Raw genomic sequence first — 18,056 nt, 5'->3', positions numbered from 1 at the left:
GAGAAGCAAACCGGCATAGAAGCATGGGCTGAATTCAGCCCGCAGGTGACTTGGGTCCCTGCAGCATTTTTAATTTTTTGTTTAAGTTTATTTATTTATTTTGAGAGAGAAAGAGCAGGGGAGGGGCAGAGAGAGGGAGAGAGAGAGAATCAGGACAGAGCCTGACACGCGTTTCAAATTCACGAGCCTGGAGATCCCATGACCTGAGCCGAAAGCAAGAGTCGGACGCTTAAGTGACTGAGCCACCCAGGCGCCCCAGTCCCTGCAGCATTTTTAATAGATTCCTACACATCGCTTACCTGTTCAGAGCGAAAAGTTGAAGGATTTAATTTTTTTTTTTTTCTTAAGTCTAGATGTCCTACTTCTCTTGGGGGAGAAAAAAAAGGAAAGATGTGGGCCGGCTGGGCCATTTTCCTGGGGGTCTACCAGCAGCCCGCAGGCACAGCCACTCTCTCCAGCTCCTGCCTCCCAGCTGTGCTCACGGCCCCCCCACCCCGCCCCCCCCACCGTGGCCCTGGCCCTCAGTCCTGGATGCACCCCGCGTGAAGGTCCGCTGGCCTCTGACCTCCCTGCACTGGTCCCCTGACCCAAAGAACAATGCGCCTGGCTCTCCAGCCGGGTCCTCCTGGAGGTGGGACTTCAGTCATCGCAGCCCTTCCCGAAGGCCCTGAGAAGCAGGGCTTGGTGGGGACGGGGAGGGGGGGAAAGCAGGCAGAGTGTGCCCTGAAGCCACCAGCCCAGAGCAAGCTTCCTGTGCTCCCAGCCAACAGCCACAACAAGGAGCTGAGAGGGTCAGGGAATCCCCTCCAGGGGCCTCAGTGTCTGTGCGGGTCAAAACAGGAGCCTGTATGGGGCGCCTGGGTGGCTCAGTCGGTTAAGCCTCCAACTTCGGCTCAGGTCATGATCTCACGGTTTGTGGGTTCAAGCCCCGCGTCGGGCTCTGTGCTGAAGCTCGGAGCCTGGAGCCTGCTTCAGATTCTGAGTCTCCCTCTCTCTCTGTCCCTCCCCCACCCATGCTCTGTCTCTCTAAAGAATAAACGTTAAAAAAAAATAGGACCCCGTGACCACACTGGTGGTCACAAAGAATAACCCAGATTTATATGTCGGTTCCTCCTAAGGAACAAGGTGCGACTGATCCACAGGCTTTAGGAAAGCAGCCCTCCTTTCCTAACTGGGTGGGACTCTTAAGGCAAAGAACAGAATGCCTCCTCACGGGCACAGAGTTTCCAAAGCCCTTTCACCATGCCTCCCACTGTCCCCGAAACGATGCCAGGGCCACAAGCACTTTATCCCCTTTTCTCTCAGTCGGGGAAAATACCATCATCTCCCCCCACTTTTTTTTTTTTTTTTTGGAAATAGGAAGGGTAAAAATAAATGATAAATATGAAAGAAGGTGCCTCATGGAGAAGCACTTCTTTCCTTTGCCCATAACAGAGCAATACCTGGGGCATCTGGGTGGCTCAGTCAGTTAAGCGTCCAACTCATGATTTCGACTCAGGTCATGATCTCACAGTTTGTGAGTTCGAGCCCCACGTTGGGCTCTGCACTGACAGTACAGAGCCTGCTTGGGATTCTCTCTCTCTCTCTCTCTCTCTCTCTCTCCCTCTCTCTCTGCTCCTACCCAACTCATGCTCTCTCTCTCAAAATAAACTTAAAAATTGTTTTTCAAAAAAAACCAAAGCAACACCCTTATTCTTAAAGGCAATGGAAAGAAAAACATAGATTTTGAAATCCCAAGAGATCCAAATATACCCCGCCCCCCCCCCCATACACACACACTGGAATATTACCCAGAAACGAAAAAGAATGAAATCTTGCCATTTGCAACGTTGTGGATGGAGTTAGAGGGTATTATGCTAAGCGAAATAAGACAGTCAGAGGAACACAAATACCGTATGACTTCATTCATATGTGGAATTTAAGAAATCAAACAGATGGACATGGGGCAGGGAAGGAAAAATAAGATAAAAGCAGAACTGAAGGTTGATGGAGGGAGGTGGCGGGGGGCTGGGCTAGATGGGTGATGGGCATTAAGGAGGGCACCTGTCATGGTGAGCACCGGGTATTGTATGTCAGTGATGAAATCACTGAAACCAATACTAAACTACACATAACTTGAATTTAAATAAAAACTTGGGAGGAAAAAAAAAGAAACCATGAACGCTATTGCCCATACGGACCCAAGATCTGGTTAACTCAACGCCCCAGTCATGATGAGACCGTCCTCCTAGCCACAAGCAAAGCCTGCGGGGAGCCCCAGGAGAACCAGACACAGAGGGGCGAGGGAAGAGGGAAAGAGAACTCTCCACACTGTAGGGAGAGTGATTGCTTTAGCGGAAGGTGACACATTCTACCTGACCAGAACGGTACTTTGGGTCCTGAAATAAGGTGGATTAAAAAAAGACATGATGAGGGAACAGCAGAGGCACACCAGAATGTCCCCAACTGAGCACATCGTGGGGATCCAGACAGGGCAACACCAGCCCCGGCTGGTGGCTCGAATCCCTACCCTGCGTACAGCTGGGCATGTACCAAGGGGAGGCCCCGGGGCCTAAATGGAGATAGGAACACAGTTTTGGCCAACAGATGGTGAGGGCTGAATGAAACAGGGTGTGGAAGTGCACGGTGCCCGACCAATGGCATAGCGATAACCATCACAGGGATCACTAATGCTCACCAACAGCTTTCTGCATGCCAGGCACGCCCCTAAAAGCCATGTGGGCCTTATCTCACTTATTCCCCATAATGATCTAGGAGCGCGCCACCGGAGCGAACGTTCTGCGGTGACGGAATGTTCTAGAACTGCAATATCCCGCGTGGCAGCCACAAACCACATGTGGCTATGGGGCACTTTAAATGCAGCAGGTAGGCCCGAGGAGCTGAATTTGTCATTGAATCTCACTCGATTTAATTTAAAGAGCCCACACAGGGGTAGTGGCTTCCACACTGGGAAGTACAGGTGCATGAGGCAGGCATTGGATTAACTCCTTTTGCAGATGAGAGAACAGAGATGTAGGGAGATCCCACGGTGGGGAAGTGGCGTTCCTGAGGTCCCTCCCCAGACATACTCGCTGGGTCCCTCCAGAGACAGGACTATGGTGGCCAGGGAGAAAAGAAACACCCACCACCCCTCCCCCACGTGCACCCCACTCCATACCGGTTTGGGTGGGAGGAGGGCAGCATGAACTGGAATTCTACCACGCAGGTGCCATCTGGGAGCTGCCGGTGCTGCAAGCTGTTTAACTCATAGGCGATGTAGCCCCTTCGCACGTAAACCTAACGGAGCAGAGGCACAGAAGACATTCTCGCAGAGGACCCTCCAGACCAGAGAAAACTCGGGCTGGAGCGATACCAGAAACCCTCTCTAAATGATCCCTACGAAGTAGCAAAGAGAGAGTCTGCTCACTCTTTACAAGGTTACCTTCTTTGCAAAGGGCTCGATAGTAAATATGCATTTTATTTACCTATTTTTGTTCATGTTGAGAGAGAGTGTGCACGCACGACGAGCGGGGCACAGAGAGAGAGAGAGAGAGAGAGAGAGAGAGATTCCCAACCAAGCTCCAAGCCTTCAGCGCCGAGCCCAATGCGGGGCTCAAGCTCACAAACCTCGAGATCATGACACGAGCTGAAGTTAAGAGTCGGATGCTCAACCGACGGAGCCACCCAGGTACGCTTAGGGAGTAAATATTTTGGACTTTGGGGGACAGATGGAGGATACATCGTCTCTGTCACAACTATTCAATTCTGTTGTCGCAGCCTGGAAGCAGCCAAGGATGATATGTAAATGAATGGGCGTGGCTGTGTTCCAATAAACCTTTATTTATAAAATCAGGCAGTGGGCCACATGTGGCCCACAGGCTATCGCTTCCAACTCCTACTCTAGAGCGCGCCATCCAGGAGAAATGTAACACAGCCACGTGTGCAATTTTAATTTCAAATTTTCCAGTAGCCACTTTAAAAAAAAGGCAGCAGGTGAAAATGTTTAATAATAGACTTCGTTTCATCCCCAATACCTAACGTAATGTCATTTCCATAGGTAATCAGCAGCAAAAGTATTGATATATTTGAAATTCTTTCTCCACACAAAGTCTTTGGAATCCAGGGTGCACTTTATACTTAGAGCACAGCTCAACTCAGACAAGCTATGTTTCCAGTGCTCGTTGGCCAGATGTCACCAGTGGCTGCCATATTGGATAGCACAGTTCTAGAGTTTAGACAGTGGGAGGTTTTTTTAACTGAATAGGGAATATAAGAAGTGTGCAGTAAGAGTTAACATAGCAGGCCTAACTGCTATCCTTCGAAAGGCCCCCGGCCAGCATCAGGAACCTTGGATCTGGGAGGGTTCATGGCACCCAAGCTATACGATGATTTTATGTTGAACATATGCTTTCTTTCTGGGAGTTCGGAATTTAGTTACATGCTAGGACCAACCCCCAATGAAACCCCCAGGCACCGAGTCTCCGAGCCTCATTTCAAACATGTCATAAGTCATTGCTTGAAGAATTAAAAGTGCCTATAGGAAGGGCACCTGGGTGGCTCAGTCAGTTGAGCATCCAACTTCAGCTCAGGTCATGATCTCACAGTTTGTGGGTTCGTGGGTTCGAGTCCCACGTCGGGCTCTGTGCTGACAGCTCAGAGCCTGGAGCCTGCTTCGGATCCTGCGTCTCCCTCTCTCTCTGCTCCTCCCCCGCTCACGCTCTGTCTCTCTCTCACAAAAATAAACAAACATTAAAAAAAAAAAAAGCGCCTACAGAACCCACTGGAAGCTTTCACTTGGCTTCCCCCACACACTTCACCCCCACACACTGTGTCCCTTTGCTGATCGTACTTTGCGTCCTTTCGCTGTAACAATTCACAGCCATGAGCACGCCTATCTGCTGAGCCCTGCGGTTCTTCCCAGTGAATCATTGAACCCGGGGCTGGCCTGGGGACACCCACACATTTTAGCAGGACCAAAACTCTCCACATCTCAAGAGACCAAGTAACAATGTAATATTCAAGGTGTGCCTCTTGAGTCAGGGAGAAGAGGCGGGATTGTGTTCAATAAACCCGCCGAACAAAGTGAAAGAATGCTCAAAGAGCTGTGGAAAATTCTCAAACAGAAAAAAATGGGATTTAGCGCACCGAAAAGCAAAGGTGGGTGCTGCTCTCCACCTGACAGAGGACACCCCCCCCCCCCAAATAGGACAGGTGACTGGATAATGAGTACCAAGTGCTTCCTGCAAGTGTTTACTCATTTATCTTCCAATAACCCCGTGAGGTAGGTATTATTGCCCCCGCTACAGCAGGAGAACCTAAATGTCCAGCAAAGGAAAGCAACGGGCCACAGGTCACACAGCTCGGGACTCTGCACAGATTGCTCCCCCTGACTGGAACCTCTGTGCTTCTTCCCACCAATTCTGACTTGCTCTTTAGCTGCCTGTTTTCACATCACTTTCTCATCCGAGTCTGAGCCGGACCTCCCGGTGAGGTTAGACTCTGCTGTCCGATTCTCAGCATGCCCGTTGTATTTAGTGTGTGTGTGTGTGTGTGTGTGTGTGTGTGTGTATCTCCCCAGCCAGAGAGAAGCTCCGTTAGGGCAGAGACCGGGGCTGTTCCCCTGCTGTTTCCCCAGAGGCTGGCACACAGTGGGTCTCAACATAAGTGAAAATTGGAAAGGGGGGGAAAGAGAGGCACTTAAGAGAGCTACGTGGTCTCACTGCCGGAAACAGGGAGACCTGAGAAGGATTCTTTGAGCTGAAACCAGGGAGGAGGAAAGGCTGCAGGCCCAGGAGAGTCTGGGGCCATCGCATACGCAAAAGCCCCAAACGGTCTCCGTGGAGACCCAGTCAACGTTCTAGCACCAGGATGGGTGACCCATGGGGTCTAAAAGGTGGCAGAAGAGGGAGCGGGGACCACAGGGGACCAAGACTCCAAGATCGGAGAGTTTTGCTGCTGGCCACTGCCTTGTCTGCCCCATCAGGACTGGTGACAGGGAGATCGCCTTAAATTGTCACCTAGGCTCCTTCCTGCCCTATGGCTCAAGCAGACAAGTCTTCCAAAGGTATGTAACACAGGGAATCAGAGAGTCTGCAGGAGGCGCCTGGGCTCTTGGTGGTTAGCATTTCAACGTGCCCTGCCTGGAGGAGGCCGGACCGGCACCTGAGAAAACGGGGGTCACCAGCAAGCGCCCTGGTCAGAGACCTCGTGAGACCCTGGTCGTGCCACTCCCCAGCTGGGGGACCTCGGGCCAGACGCTCCACCTCTCTGAGCCTCAACGCCCTTCTCTGTGAGATGGGCAGGTAACAGTACCTACCCTGTGGAGAGAAGGATAAGGTCCCGTTCGCGAGGCGCGTGGCCCGGGCTCAGGCGCACAGCAGGCGGGCGGTGGATGTCAGGACCGGCATGTTGGCTACGGGTGCTGTTACTGGGTCCTCCCTCCTACTTACCTCCAGGGACGCCATGCAAACGACCTTGTTAGCGTGGTAGAAGAAAGTGGGCAGGACGTCGAATATGGTCGTCTCTGACAGTATTAATTTCTACAGGATGGGAAGGGGGAAGAAGAGGCAAATGTTACCAAGTTTTCACCAAGATGAGTGGAGGGGTGGGAGCAGGGAGGGGAAGCCGGCGGTGGTTTCTGTCCGTGCTCCAGGCCCGTGGACCTGAAAGTGGGAGCAGTTCTGGGAGGATTACACCTTGGGCTCCCCGTTCCAGATGCGGAGGGGGTACCTGGAGGCCTGCAAATGATCCAAAGTTGGGGGCTCGGGGAACCCAAAAGATGAAGCCGTAACTCAGCCGTGTGAGTGTTCCTGGTTTCCTAGTAAGCTCCATCACATCTGAGTGTTTAAAACTGCACCCCGGGGGACGTCTGGATGACTCCGTCAGTTAAGAATCTCCCTCTTGATTTTGGCTCGGGTCATGATCTCGCGGCTCGTGAGTTCGAGCCCCGCGTCGGGCTCTGTGCTGATAGCATGGACCCTGCTTGGGATTCTCTCTCCCTCTCTCTCTCTGCCCCTCGCCACCTCCCCCTCTCTCTCAAAAGTAAATAAACATTTATGAATAAATAAATAAATAAATAAATAAATAAATAAATAAATAAAATTCGATAAAATCAAATAAAATACAATTGCACCTCGGGGGGTGGGGGGGGAGCCTTGCTGCCTGATACTCTCTGTCCATCCTGCAGGACTGAACCTCTCTCGGGCTCCCCGAGGTCCCGTCGGGCAGCCCTGGCCACATTGGACGGAACCACTGGTACCTGCAACCGTGCTCTGAAGGCAGGTGCCCGCACACGGAGGGCACGGGGAGCCCACCTCCCCGAGGCCTGACTTGGGCCACAGTGTGAGCTCTGTGGCAGGTGGATGGGAGGAAGCGGCCTCACCTTGAGGTTTTCCGGGCAGAACTGGTGGCCATACATGTCGATGGCGGACAGGAAAATGGACTCCACCTGGTTGTGCCTCAGCTCGTAGGACGGGAGGTGGGAGGCGATCAGGATCTGCAGGGGGAGGGGACAGAGGGCGGGGTAAGCCAAGGGCCAGGCCCTGGGATCAGGACGTGGGATGGCGGCAGAGGGGCCGTGCGGGGTGAGGGATGTGCGTGGCGGGAAGGACGCTCCCCAGGACCCTACCTGTCTCGCTCTGAGGGCCACTTTGCAATGCTCGCTTTTGCTCAGCTGAGTGAGCTCGTTGAGGATGGAGGTCAGCTCTTCCGACAGGGAAGGGTCTGGGCCACAGAGCTCATCCTTTGAGGGACACAAAAACAGAAATCCAAACGGCTTTTCTCCACCGGAAGGAAACACGCCCAGCCCTCACCCACAGCTGGGGCGTGCGGCCGCCCCAACAACCCAGACAGCTGCTCAGCTCTCTGCACATCCCCGGCAGAGCCTGATAATCATACCCTTGACCACTGTCCACCACGTGCCCCCCATTCACCCCTGACACGCCCTCCACACCTGCTAACATGAAAAATACAACCAAGTCTCTACCGACAGCACCATTAATAGGCGGCCATTATCAGGCATTTAATGTGTCCCAGGCAAGCAACTAGACCCTTTATGTCCATTTCCCCAGATTCTCCCAACCCTCTGAGGAGTTACATTACGATGCCCATTTTACAGATGGGAAAAGTGAGGCTCAGGGCCAATCTGAAGCCAGGTCTCTTGTGTCCCCGAGGCTTCACTTTCCTCTCTACATTGCTGCCTGACTTAAGGGGTTCACAGGTGCAGACAAGAGGGACGAGGGGCAATGGAGCCCGGTACAAACAAAAAGTAAGGTTCACATGGGATGCTCTAGCGAGGGTGTGGTAAGCCGCCCTCTGCGAGTCCCCACAAGGAGCATTCAGGGTCTGGGTGGGGGGGGGGGGGGGGGTCAAGGGCAGCTTCCAGCAGGAAGGAGGATCTGAGTTGCAGAAGAAGTAGAGGGGTGATCATTCCACGTGCATCCCTCCTCCTGCTTCTGAATGAGGGACCTGCTTTCTAGAGATCAGGGTTGCATGCACCTGCTCTGGACATCTCCTCCTTATGCCCCCCGAAACACAAGAAGGGCTTAGGAATGGCTCAGAGCAGATGTTCCCTAAACACCCTCAGAAGGCAAATCACTGACTGCTGGGACTCTCAACGCCCCAGCAACTCGCCCCCACCCCTGCCGCAGCCCAGGCTGCTTTCCAAGAAGTCACCAGATGGTGGGGCCATGGGTCCTTTCTTCTACACCTGCCTCTGCATCTCCCTAATTAGAATGAGCCTGCTCTGTTTCTACGATCAGAACGATCAGCACGTTTCTAACGCATTAACATTTCACACTTGGACACAAACAAACGTGCTGAAGAAACTGCACAGGAGATTATTCTTAACCTTCTCTCCCTCCCCGTAAGTGATCTGTTTTAGCAACCAAGTCCCCCTGGTTGGTTGAGCGTCAGACTTTGGCTCAGGTCATGATCTCGCGGTTCGTGAGATCGAGCCCCGTGTTGGGCTCCCTGCTGTCAGTGCAGAGTCTGCTTCGGATCCTGTTTCCCTCTTTCTGCCCCTCCCCTGTTGGTGTGCTCTTTCTCTCTCTCTCTCTCAAAATATAAACCTTAAAAAAAAAAAAAAGAAAGAAAGAAAGACATGAAGGCCCCTTAAAGACTCAGAAAATTTCATTTCGAAGTAATCATGCAGTTAACAAGTCCTTTCAGAAAGTGTCCTAGGCACCATCAAATGCAAAGAACTCACCACTTTCAATAAATATTTTAGGTGGTTTCTCTAGGGAGTATAAAATACCTCCCTTCATTCTGTACAGTTTATACAGTGCAGTGCTAAAATATTAACTCTAAATCACGTAGAAACTTTGCAAACATTTTCAATAAATAGAACCAAGAGAGCCAAAAGAATAATGGATCTCACACATCCTCCCCACCAAGCAGGCACATCTACAGCCGCCTTCACTGAGAAGCCCCCGAGAGCAAGTGTCCTAGCTCTCTGCTCCGGGAGCCACCCCGCCAAGACTGTCCTCTGATGTCCATAATGTTTAGCTCTTTCACGCCCAGAAGAGAGTCAGTATGTGCACAGAGAGTAGCAAACAGCAGAATAATCCAGAGCTTTCACCCCTGGCTTCCGAATGGCGAGGAGATGGTAATACGTGACAGGCAGACCTTCGGGCCTAAGTTCCCAATCCTGTACTTATGGGCCGCACACTGGGAAGCTCTCCCTCCAAACATAATTTGGAAGAATTGCCAAAACTACACAAGAAATGAGGGTCGGTATATGGAAAACCCCTCTAATGATGATCCAGTTCCACCGGCTGCTCAACTTTGACCGTATGGCCACACCTGCTTTTTCTCCAGCATGCATACACGTGTGTGCACACATACGCTTTTGTTTTTGAAAGTCAGTTACAGACCCCATGATCCCTCCCGGTAAGAATACACCTCCTTGTGGGGCGCCTGGGTGGCTCAGTCAGGTGGGCATCGGACGACAGCTCAGGTCACGATCTCACAGTTCATGAGTGTGAGCCCTGCATCAGGCTCTCCCGATAACGCAGACCCTGCTTGGGATTCTCTCTCTCCCTCTCTCTCTGCCCTCCGCCCCGCAAAATAAATAAACGTTAAAAAAAAAAAAATGTACCTCCTTGAGAAAACAGATCTCCTAGCTAACGAAAGAACCATTGAAACATCCGAGAAATTAAACATTAAACTGATAATATTATATAATACGCAGCCCACGAGGAAGTTTCGCACCGGGGATAGCTTTCAGAAAGTACTGATGCCTGGGCCACATCCCCAGAAAGCCGGATTTAACTGACCAGGGGTGAGGCCAGGGTGTCTGTATTTTTTAAAAGTCCCCCTACACCTACCCCAGGAGGTTCTCATGTGCAGCTAGGATTAAGAGATCCTCATGCCGCACTAGGAGATTTCAAAATGATTCTTTACAAAAATGTCAGTATTTCTGAACCCATCTTGCTAGGGTGTTAACTATCCTATAAGCCCAGGCCCAAATTTGGCCCACCGCCCATTTTTGTAAATAAAGTGGGTTTTTAAAAATTTGTTTTAACGTTTATTTATTTTTGAGAGAGAGAGAGAGAGCGTGAGCAGGGGAGGGGCAAATAGAGAGAGGGAGACACAGAATCCGAAACAGGCTCCAGGCTCTGAGCTGTCAGCACAGAGCCCGACGCGGGGCTCGAACCCGCAAACGGTGAGACCGTGACCTGAGCCAAAGTCAGACACTTAATGGACTGCGCTACCCAGGTGCCCCACAAATAAAGTTTATACGTTCAGTTATATACTGACCATGGCTTCTTTCACGCTACAACAGCAGAACTGAACTGTTGCAACACGGGCTGCATGGTTCTTAAGACCAAAACATTTACTATCTTTACAAAAAAGAAAAAAAAAAAATCTGTCGGCGCCTTCTTGCTAAAACCAAGTCCAGATCTCCTAGTATCTGCTGACCCTGCGTCTTCCAAGTGAGTCGGGTCAGAGACCATATCAAGGGAAGAGATCGCGAACTATAAAGGATGCTAATTACCATCTGGTAGGAAGAGAAATAAGAACGAAGAAATTCCGTGCTTCTCCAAGAAGGCAAAACCAAAGTCCTACCAGACTCAGAATCCAATAGCCCCTAATAACTCATGACTCCCGGCGGGGGGGGGCCGGGGGCGGGGGGGAAACTCTGGGTTCCAATCCCAGCTCTGCATTTAGCAGCTGTGTGCCCTTGGCAAAGTGACTTCACCTCCTTGTGCTCTGCCAGAGCGGGAGTGAACACAGTACGCACCTTCCGGGCTTGCTCAGGTCAACGAGCCGGTTTTTGAAAAGCACGTGAGGAGTGCCCAGCACGTAGGAGGCGCTCCGTGAGCGTCAGTCGCGATTGCACCCAGGGGCGGCTGCATCCCACCCGCGCCGCCTGGTTTTATAAACAAAGTCTTATTGGGACACAGCCGTGTCCATTTGCAGGCCTTGACGTTGCACAAGGTCGGGACAGAGGCTGCACGGCCAGCAAAAGCTAAACTATTTCTACCCCGGCCCTTTCCAGAATGTCTGTGGACCCCGAGCTACTCCCGCTGTGGGTACAGGGTGCCCCATCCTGCTTACGATCAACATGATCACCAGCTGGTTCTTCTTGGCCACCTGCGCGTGGGAAAAGATGCAGTCCAGCACCTGGGACATGTTTGGCTTCAGCTGCTCCCTGAGGTTGATCACACACTTGTCGTAGTGAGCTAGAGGGAGACAACAGGGGTGAGGCTCAGGGCCCCCCCACCCTGTGGGCTTGTCACCAGCGCTGGCGGCGACACTTGCCTTGTTGGAAATGGTGTTCCACGCGTAAATATCTTCTCAGGAGATCCAACACCACTGCCTTCATGTAGCCGCGGGTCCCGCTGCGGTACCTGGGGAGGCAGGGGAGGCTGCTTGAGCCGTCAGCCCTACTTCCTAGGGTGCCTGGGTCTACAGCCGGGGCTTTTAGGACTTCCAAAAGGAGAAAACGGTAATAAAGTATCTGGAGGCTGCACTCCCCGATCCTCAAGCCGGGGAGGGTCGTGGGAGTCGGTTCATTCGCACTGACTCTGCAGGCCAAAGACAGCAGTGACTTGCCCAAGTTCTGACCCCAAGCCAGAGTCCGAGCCTGAGCCTTTGGATGGCACCTGCCCATCCCCAGAGAGAAGAGACAGGGTCAGCCTTGCATGCACAGTTGAAAACCAAAATGACTGACCACCATAGGCATAAAGGCAGCTTGAAAACTAAGTAAATGAAACTTGAGAGACATTGATCGATAGATCCTTATGTAAATTTCACTTCCCTTTTATTATTTTTTAAAATGTCTGTTTATTTTTGAGAGAAAGAGAGCAGGAAAGGGGGAGAGAGAGGAGAGAGAGAGAATCCCAAGCAGACTCTGCACTGTTAGCACAGAGCCCAACACAGGGCTCGAACCCACAAACCATGAGATCATGACCTGAGCCGAGATCAAGGGTTAGACACTTTAACCAAATGAGACATCCAGACACCCCTCACTTCTCTTTTAAAAACCAAATTTTAACCTGGATGTTCCCTAAAACATTTTCTCTTCTAAATAAATCATTTCTGCACATAGGGAACAGAATCCCTTAAGAGATGCGACACTGAGTTTTAAGGGCGTTGAGACCAGTTTAACCCCAGCGTCACTTAAATGACAACAAAAGAAAGAACCCAAAACATGCACTTATTCAAATGTGATTTTTTTTTTTTGATGTTTATTTTTGAGAGAGAGAAAGAGTGCAAGCGGGGAGGGGCAGAGAGAGAGAGAGAGAGAGAGAGAGAGAGGTGGAGACACAGAATCCGAAGCAGGCTCCAGGCTCCAAGCTGTCAGCACAGAGCCCGACACGGGCTTGAACTCAAGACCCATGAGATCGTGACCTGAACTGAACCGACTGAGCCACCAAGGGGCCCCATTTTCCTTTCTTTTTTCTTTTCTTTTCTTTCTTTCTTTCTTTCTTTCTTTCTTTCTTTCTTTCTTCTTCCTTCCTTTTTTTTAAAATCAAATGTAATTTATATATATACATATATATGTATGTATGTGTGTGTATATATATATGTATATATATATATATACACACACATATATATATATACACACACACACACATACATACATATATATACACATATATATACACACACACACACACATATACATAGAACAGAGCTTTGAGGGGTGCCTGGCTGACTCAGCTGGTAAAGCATATGACTCTGGATCTCAGGGTTGTGAGCCCCACGTTGGGTGTAGAGATTACCTAAATAAATAAATTAAATTAAAAAAAAAAAACAAAAACAGAGCTTTGCTACTTATGTTTAACACAGAAAAACCTGCCAGGGAATTTAGCTAACTTAACATTTGTTCATTTTCTTCTAGGTGTTTCTCTGAAGCGAAAGGGTGGGTTTAAAGTTAGCGGTCAAAGTGTTCTGGGGGAGGGTCTCCCCTCCTAGCGCTTGGCTGTGAAACTCTCTTCTTGTGGGGGATCCAAAGATACCCTTTGTCAGGTCGATCCTCTATGAGCAGTCCGAGTCCCCATGAGCCGAAGAGCTCCCTGAAGAGAGGGGCAGCCTCCCAGGGTCCTACCTCTCTGTGCCTCCAGTAGTTTCCAGAAGGTGGTAAATGTGCACAGACTTCATTTCCTCTGGTTTAAAAATGTTTGGATTCTGTCCTTACATGCAAAGCTTTCCTGCGACACAGTTTTCACACAACATGGCCATTCTTCCTGTCATTAGAATAGTTCTTGCTGCTCAATAGCTCCTCAAAATACAAATTCTTGGGGCACCTGTGTGGCTCAGTCAGTTAAGCATCTGACTTCGGCTCACGTCATGTTCTCACGGTTTGTGAGTTCGAGCCCCACGTCGGGCTCTGTGCTGACGGCTCGGAGCCTGGAGCCTGCTTCGGATTCTGTGTCTCCCTCTCTCTCTGCCCCATCCCTGCTCGTGCGTGCTCTCTCTCTCTCTCGAAAATAAATAAACATTCAAAACAAAACATAGCCGAAAAAATCTTCATCATCTCTCCTCTGCAATGATTTCAAAACGACAACAATAATGGGTATAGTCCTTTATAAAGCCAACAAAACCACTGTATCCCACTGTCATATAGTCAAAGCTCCCCTGAGTATGTGCCATGTGTCATCAGCCCTTTACAAAACTTAATCCACTTGTAACTCAGGATGACTTACTGTGCGTGAAGTGTCTTAAGTCCTATTTTACAACTTGGTGAACTGAGATTACAGGAGAAAAGGGTCTTGCTTGGAGTTTCTAGGGTTAGGAATAGGTAACCCCATGGGCTGGGTCTTAGCTTCAGAGAGCCCCAGAGTGCCACGTTCGTGTGGTGACAACTACACCCCATGGGGGGCCCGGGACTCACCTCTGGACCAGCTGCACGATGCTCTGGGTGTTCATGAAGAACACCTCCCGGTCAGCCTTCCGCTGCAGGGTGGCCGCGTGGCAGTCCAGGATAGTGGCTATCTAGAAGGGCAGACAGGATAGGTCTGACCACTCATCACCATACGATCCGGTCACCTCCAGAAGTCACCAGAAGGACCCACCGTGGGATTCCATGGAGGACCCATTCAAGGCTCATTCAAAAATCGAAAATTTCTTGGGTCACCTGCGTGGCTCAGTCAGTTGAGCGTCCGACTTCAGCTCAGGTCATGATCTCACGGTTCGTGGGTTCGAGCCCCACGTCGGGCTCTGTGCTGACGGCTCGGAGCCTGGAGCCTGCTTCGGATTCTGTGTCTCCCTCTCTCTCTCTGTCCCTCCCCTGCTCACCCTCCCTCCCTCCCTCCCTCTCTCCCTCTCTGTCTCAAAAGTGAATAAACATTAAAAAACATTTTTAAAAATTAAAAATTTCAGCTCCAAAGCTCTCTGGCCACCAGCTGTTTGTCCCTCTCAACACATGGCTGGAGGAATTCAAGAGCTTAGAAATGACAACAATCCCATAAAGACACGTGTATTATTCTTCTCCACAAATATGAGTGGTCTGGGAAAAGGGAAGGGAATTTTCAACCCCAGGGAAAATGAAGGTGCTGGGGGGGGGGGGTCTTGTTTTTATAACTAGATTTATTGGTATTATCATACTGCTTTTGGCAACAAAAATTGTTTTTAATGAAAAAATCTACACTAACAACAAATTCCCAAAAGGTACAAATGCATACTTTTCTCAACTGGGGTTCTTTAGAGTTGTGTTTTGGTTATTTTTCAGTTGAGATATCATTCACATACCATGGTATGTCTCCCATTCATTTTCTTTTTATTTTTTTAACGTTTATTTATTTTTGAGAGACAGAGCACGAGCAGGGGAGGGGCAGAGACAGAGGGAGACACAGAATCCAAAGCAGGCTCCAGGCTCTGAGCTGTCAGCACAGAGCTCGGTGTGGGGCTCAAACTCACGAACCACAAGATCATGACCTGAGCCGAAGCCGGACGCTTAACCGAATGAGCCACCAGGCGCCTTTCTCCCCCGCCTTGAAAGTATGCACCTAATTCAGCATTTCTCAGTCCATTCAAAGTTGTGCAACCATTTGCCACTATCTAGTTTGAGAGCATTTTCATCGTCCCAGAAAGCAACCCGATAAGCATTTAAAAATGTCTGGATCCCCCTCCCCCAGCCCCTGGCAACCCCTAATCCACTTTTTGTCTCCAGGGATTTGCTTTTTCTATGGAATCATGCAACAGGTGATCTTTGGTGTCTTTCACTCAGCCTCTTCCAGTATAAATCCATATTAGATCCCTTTTGGTGGGATCTATTCCAACCTCTGGAGTGGCTGACCCCTAGCTCCCCAAATCACGAACATGTGGGTGGGGGAACAGTGACGGTATGAATCCCTTCTAATGAGACACGGGCAGGTTCTTCCAAAAGCAAATTGCCTTTAAAATGCTTGATAAAAGCAAAAAAAAAAAAAAAAAAAAAATCAGGCCAACATAGTATTATTAGAGATATTTTATACGACCCTGGAAGGCTTTCCATCACGTAAAAATATTATATACACACCTAGTCCCAAGATGATCGCCTTACAGACACCAGAGGAAAGTCAAAGCTACAGTCTTGCAAGAAAAACCCACAACTGCCTCTCTTTCAGCCAGGTCAGGTGTGGAAAATGCTCCCTGCATTTGTAGCAACCGCTCACTCCTATTCTGAATCTGAGTTCTATAGAGTGAGGCCCCTGTGTTCATCTGAACAGTTGTTGCTTTGGAGAAAATGGTGGGGTTAGCCCCCAACACCGTGCGTGCTCGATCAGAGGCCACGGTGACCGGGAGTTGAGTTCCCGAGTGGCACCCGGGGGTCCCCTGGTGGGGCCGGGTGGGGGGCACGTACCTGCTGGCTGGGGAACTGGCACAGCACCGAGGTGATGTTGCTGGCATACTGAGCCATCACCCTGCGGACCGACTTCTCCACGGGGGCGGGGATGCGGCCCGACACGCTGGTCATGATCTCCTGCAGCTCCAGCAGCGGCAGGGACGGGTGCCGCAGGGTCGTCATGAGTTTCTGCACCCACTCCTTCAGCTGAAGCGGGGACCACGGCGTCAGCCTGAGGCCCTGCGGGTCCTTGGGCAACACCACCCTCCACGAGGCACGCGACATGCACCACCCAGGTCCTGTACTCGAGGAGCCCAAGAGCTAGACGCAGCAGCCTCTAGAACAGTCCCAAGCGGAATGGCCCCCTGACCACAAGGGGAATACTCAGTTTCCCTGCACTCCCCTCTCCATGCATCCGCCAGCCTGGCGTGAGGATATTACACAAGGCCACACGAAGAGCTCACATCCGAGGACGCTTGCTCAGTGCCAGGCACTGCGCTAAAACTTTCATTTGTACCTTCCCCCCCGATCCTCAGAAATAACCCTACAAAGTAGGGATAATCATTATTCCCATTTTATAGTTGAGAAACCTGAAACAGAGAGGCTGACTGAGTTATCCAAAGTCACCCAGCTAGTGAGAAGCAAACTCGGGCCATCAAGCTCCCGAGATGCTTAACAGCGACACGAGGCTGCTTCCAGGGGTCCCAGCAGCCGAAATGTTGACAGTCTCTGAGTGAGAAGGATAAGAGTGCTGCCACCACAGGGGTCGGGCGGTTTAAAACTGAAAGAATGCACACGCTGGCAAGTGCAAAGGCTAAAGAAGTGTGGCCGTCACGGCGATCACAATTAGACAACACGGGAGTTAAGAGCACAGACCCTGAAGACAGACGGTCAGTGTTCAAATCCAACCCGATCTTTTTCACGGATGAAACGGGACAAGTTTCTTAGCCTCTCTGTGTCCCAGTTTCCTTACCTGTAAGGTGGAAATAATATCATACTGGCCATAAACACCACCGCACAGTCACCACCACTAAGAGATAGAAGGTGACGCACGATGTTATTACTAGTGATGATGAATTTAGCATCGTGGGTCTTGCGCAGAAGCCTGCAAGTGTGAAAACTCATTTCTCTACAGAGTAAGTAGGCAACGGGCCCCTGGAACGATGAACAACGAACAGAGCGTGTCTCTGACCAAAGCGCCTTCCTTGCTCTCTAAGAGGGGACCCACGCGGACTCCTTTCCTCACGCACAGCTTGAACACTCCCCGGGATGCAACGAACTGAACCACAAAAAACCAATACAGCTTTCGCAACAGTATGGAAGCAAAGAGAAACGTACACCCGTGTTTACAATCAAAGTGAGGAAGTCCTTTGTAAAAACGGAGGACTAGCCATTTTCCCATTCCTTACTTCAGTAAAGACCTCGGATCTGATGGTTTAAACCCTCGTGGCTCTTCACAGACCTGCAAACGCGTGCAGACTACATACCCATCCTTCACACATGACCTACCTTTGTGCTAAAAATAGGCTCTGGCAGACAGTAGCCATTCATGACGTTGGTCAGGTTTTCCAGGACACTGTGGAAAACCTGGTGTAGTTTCTCTCCGATGATGGGCAGAGTTTGCTGGGAAGGGAGCTCTCCTGTGAATGGCTCGGCCTGACGAGACACAGCAAGAACCAGAGGTCAAGGACACCTGCCTCCCGAGTGAGACAAGATAAAAACGAGGGGCGAGGCAGATCTACCAATACACAACATAATTAGGATGAAGCCTGAGGGAGAAAGAACGAAAAAACCCAGAAGA

The 18,056-nt window shown here is 50.5% G+C and overlaps 1 protein-coding gene across 3 annotated transcripts in view; it reads right to left on the bottom strand.

Annotated features, from left to right (window-relative positions):
- Nucleotides 1–18,056, bottom strand: part of ACACB (acetyl-CoA carboxylase beta) — a 99,278-nt gene that overhangs the window by 32,059 nt on the left and 49,163 nt on the right. For all 3 annotated transcript variants that reach the window (XM_042961550.1, XM_042961548.1, XM_042961549.1), the window contains exons 19-27: nucleotides 17,765–17,911; nucleotides 16,274–16,462; nucleotides 14,324–14,424; nucleotides 11,743–11,831; nucleotides 11,539–11,663; nucleotides 7,607–7,720; nucleotides 7,361–7,474; nucleotides 6,429–6,518; nucleotides 3,158–3,276 (exon numbers count right to left, since the gene is read on the bottom strand). In XM_042961550.1, the coding sequence (XP_042817484.1) occupies nucleotides 3,158–3,276; nucleotides 6,429–6,518; nucleotides 7,361–7,474; nucleotides 7,607–7,720; nucleotides 11,539–11,663; nucleotides 11,743–11,831; nucleotides 14,324–14,424; nucleotides 16,274–16,462; nucleotides 17,765–17,911 (1,088 nt within the window). The remainder of the gene's footprint in view (nucleotides 1–3,157; nucleotides 3,277–6,428; nucleotides 6,519–7,360; nucleotides 7,475–7,606; nucleotides 7,721–11,538; nucleotides 11,664–11,742; nucleotides 11,832–14,323; nucleotides 14,425–16,273; nucleotides 16,463–17,764; nucleotides 17,912–18,056) is intronic.

The sequence above is a fragment of the Panthera tigris genome, chromosome D3, assembly GCF_018350195.1.
Source record: "Panthera tigris isolate Pti1 chromosome D3, P.tigris_Pti1_mat1.1, whole genome shotgun sequence".
NCBI lineage: Eukaryota > Metazoa > Chordata > Mammalia > Carnivora > Felidae > Panthera > Panthera tigris.
The sequence above is the reverse complement of the archived record's forward strand: the minus strand, read 5'-3'. Positions and strand labels throughout refer to the sequence as shown.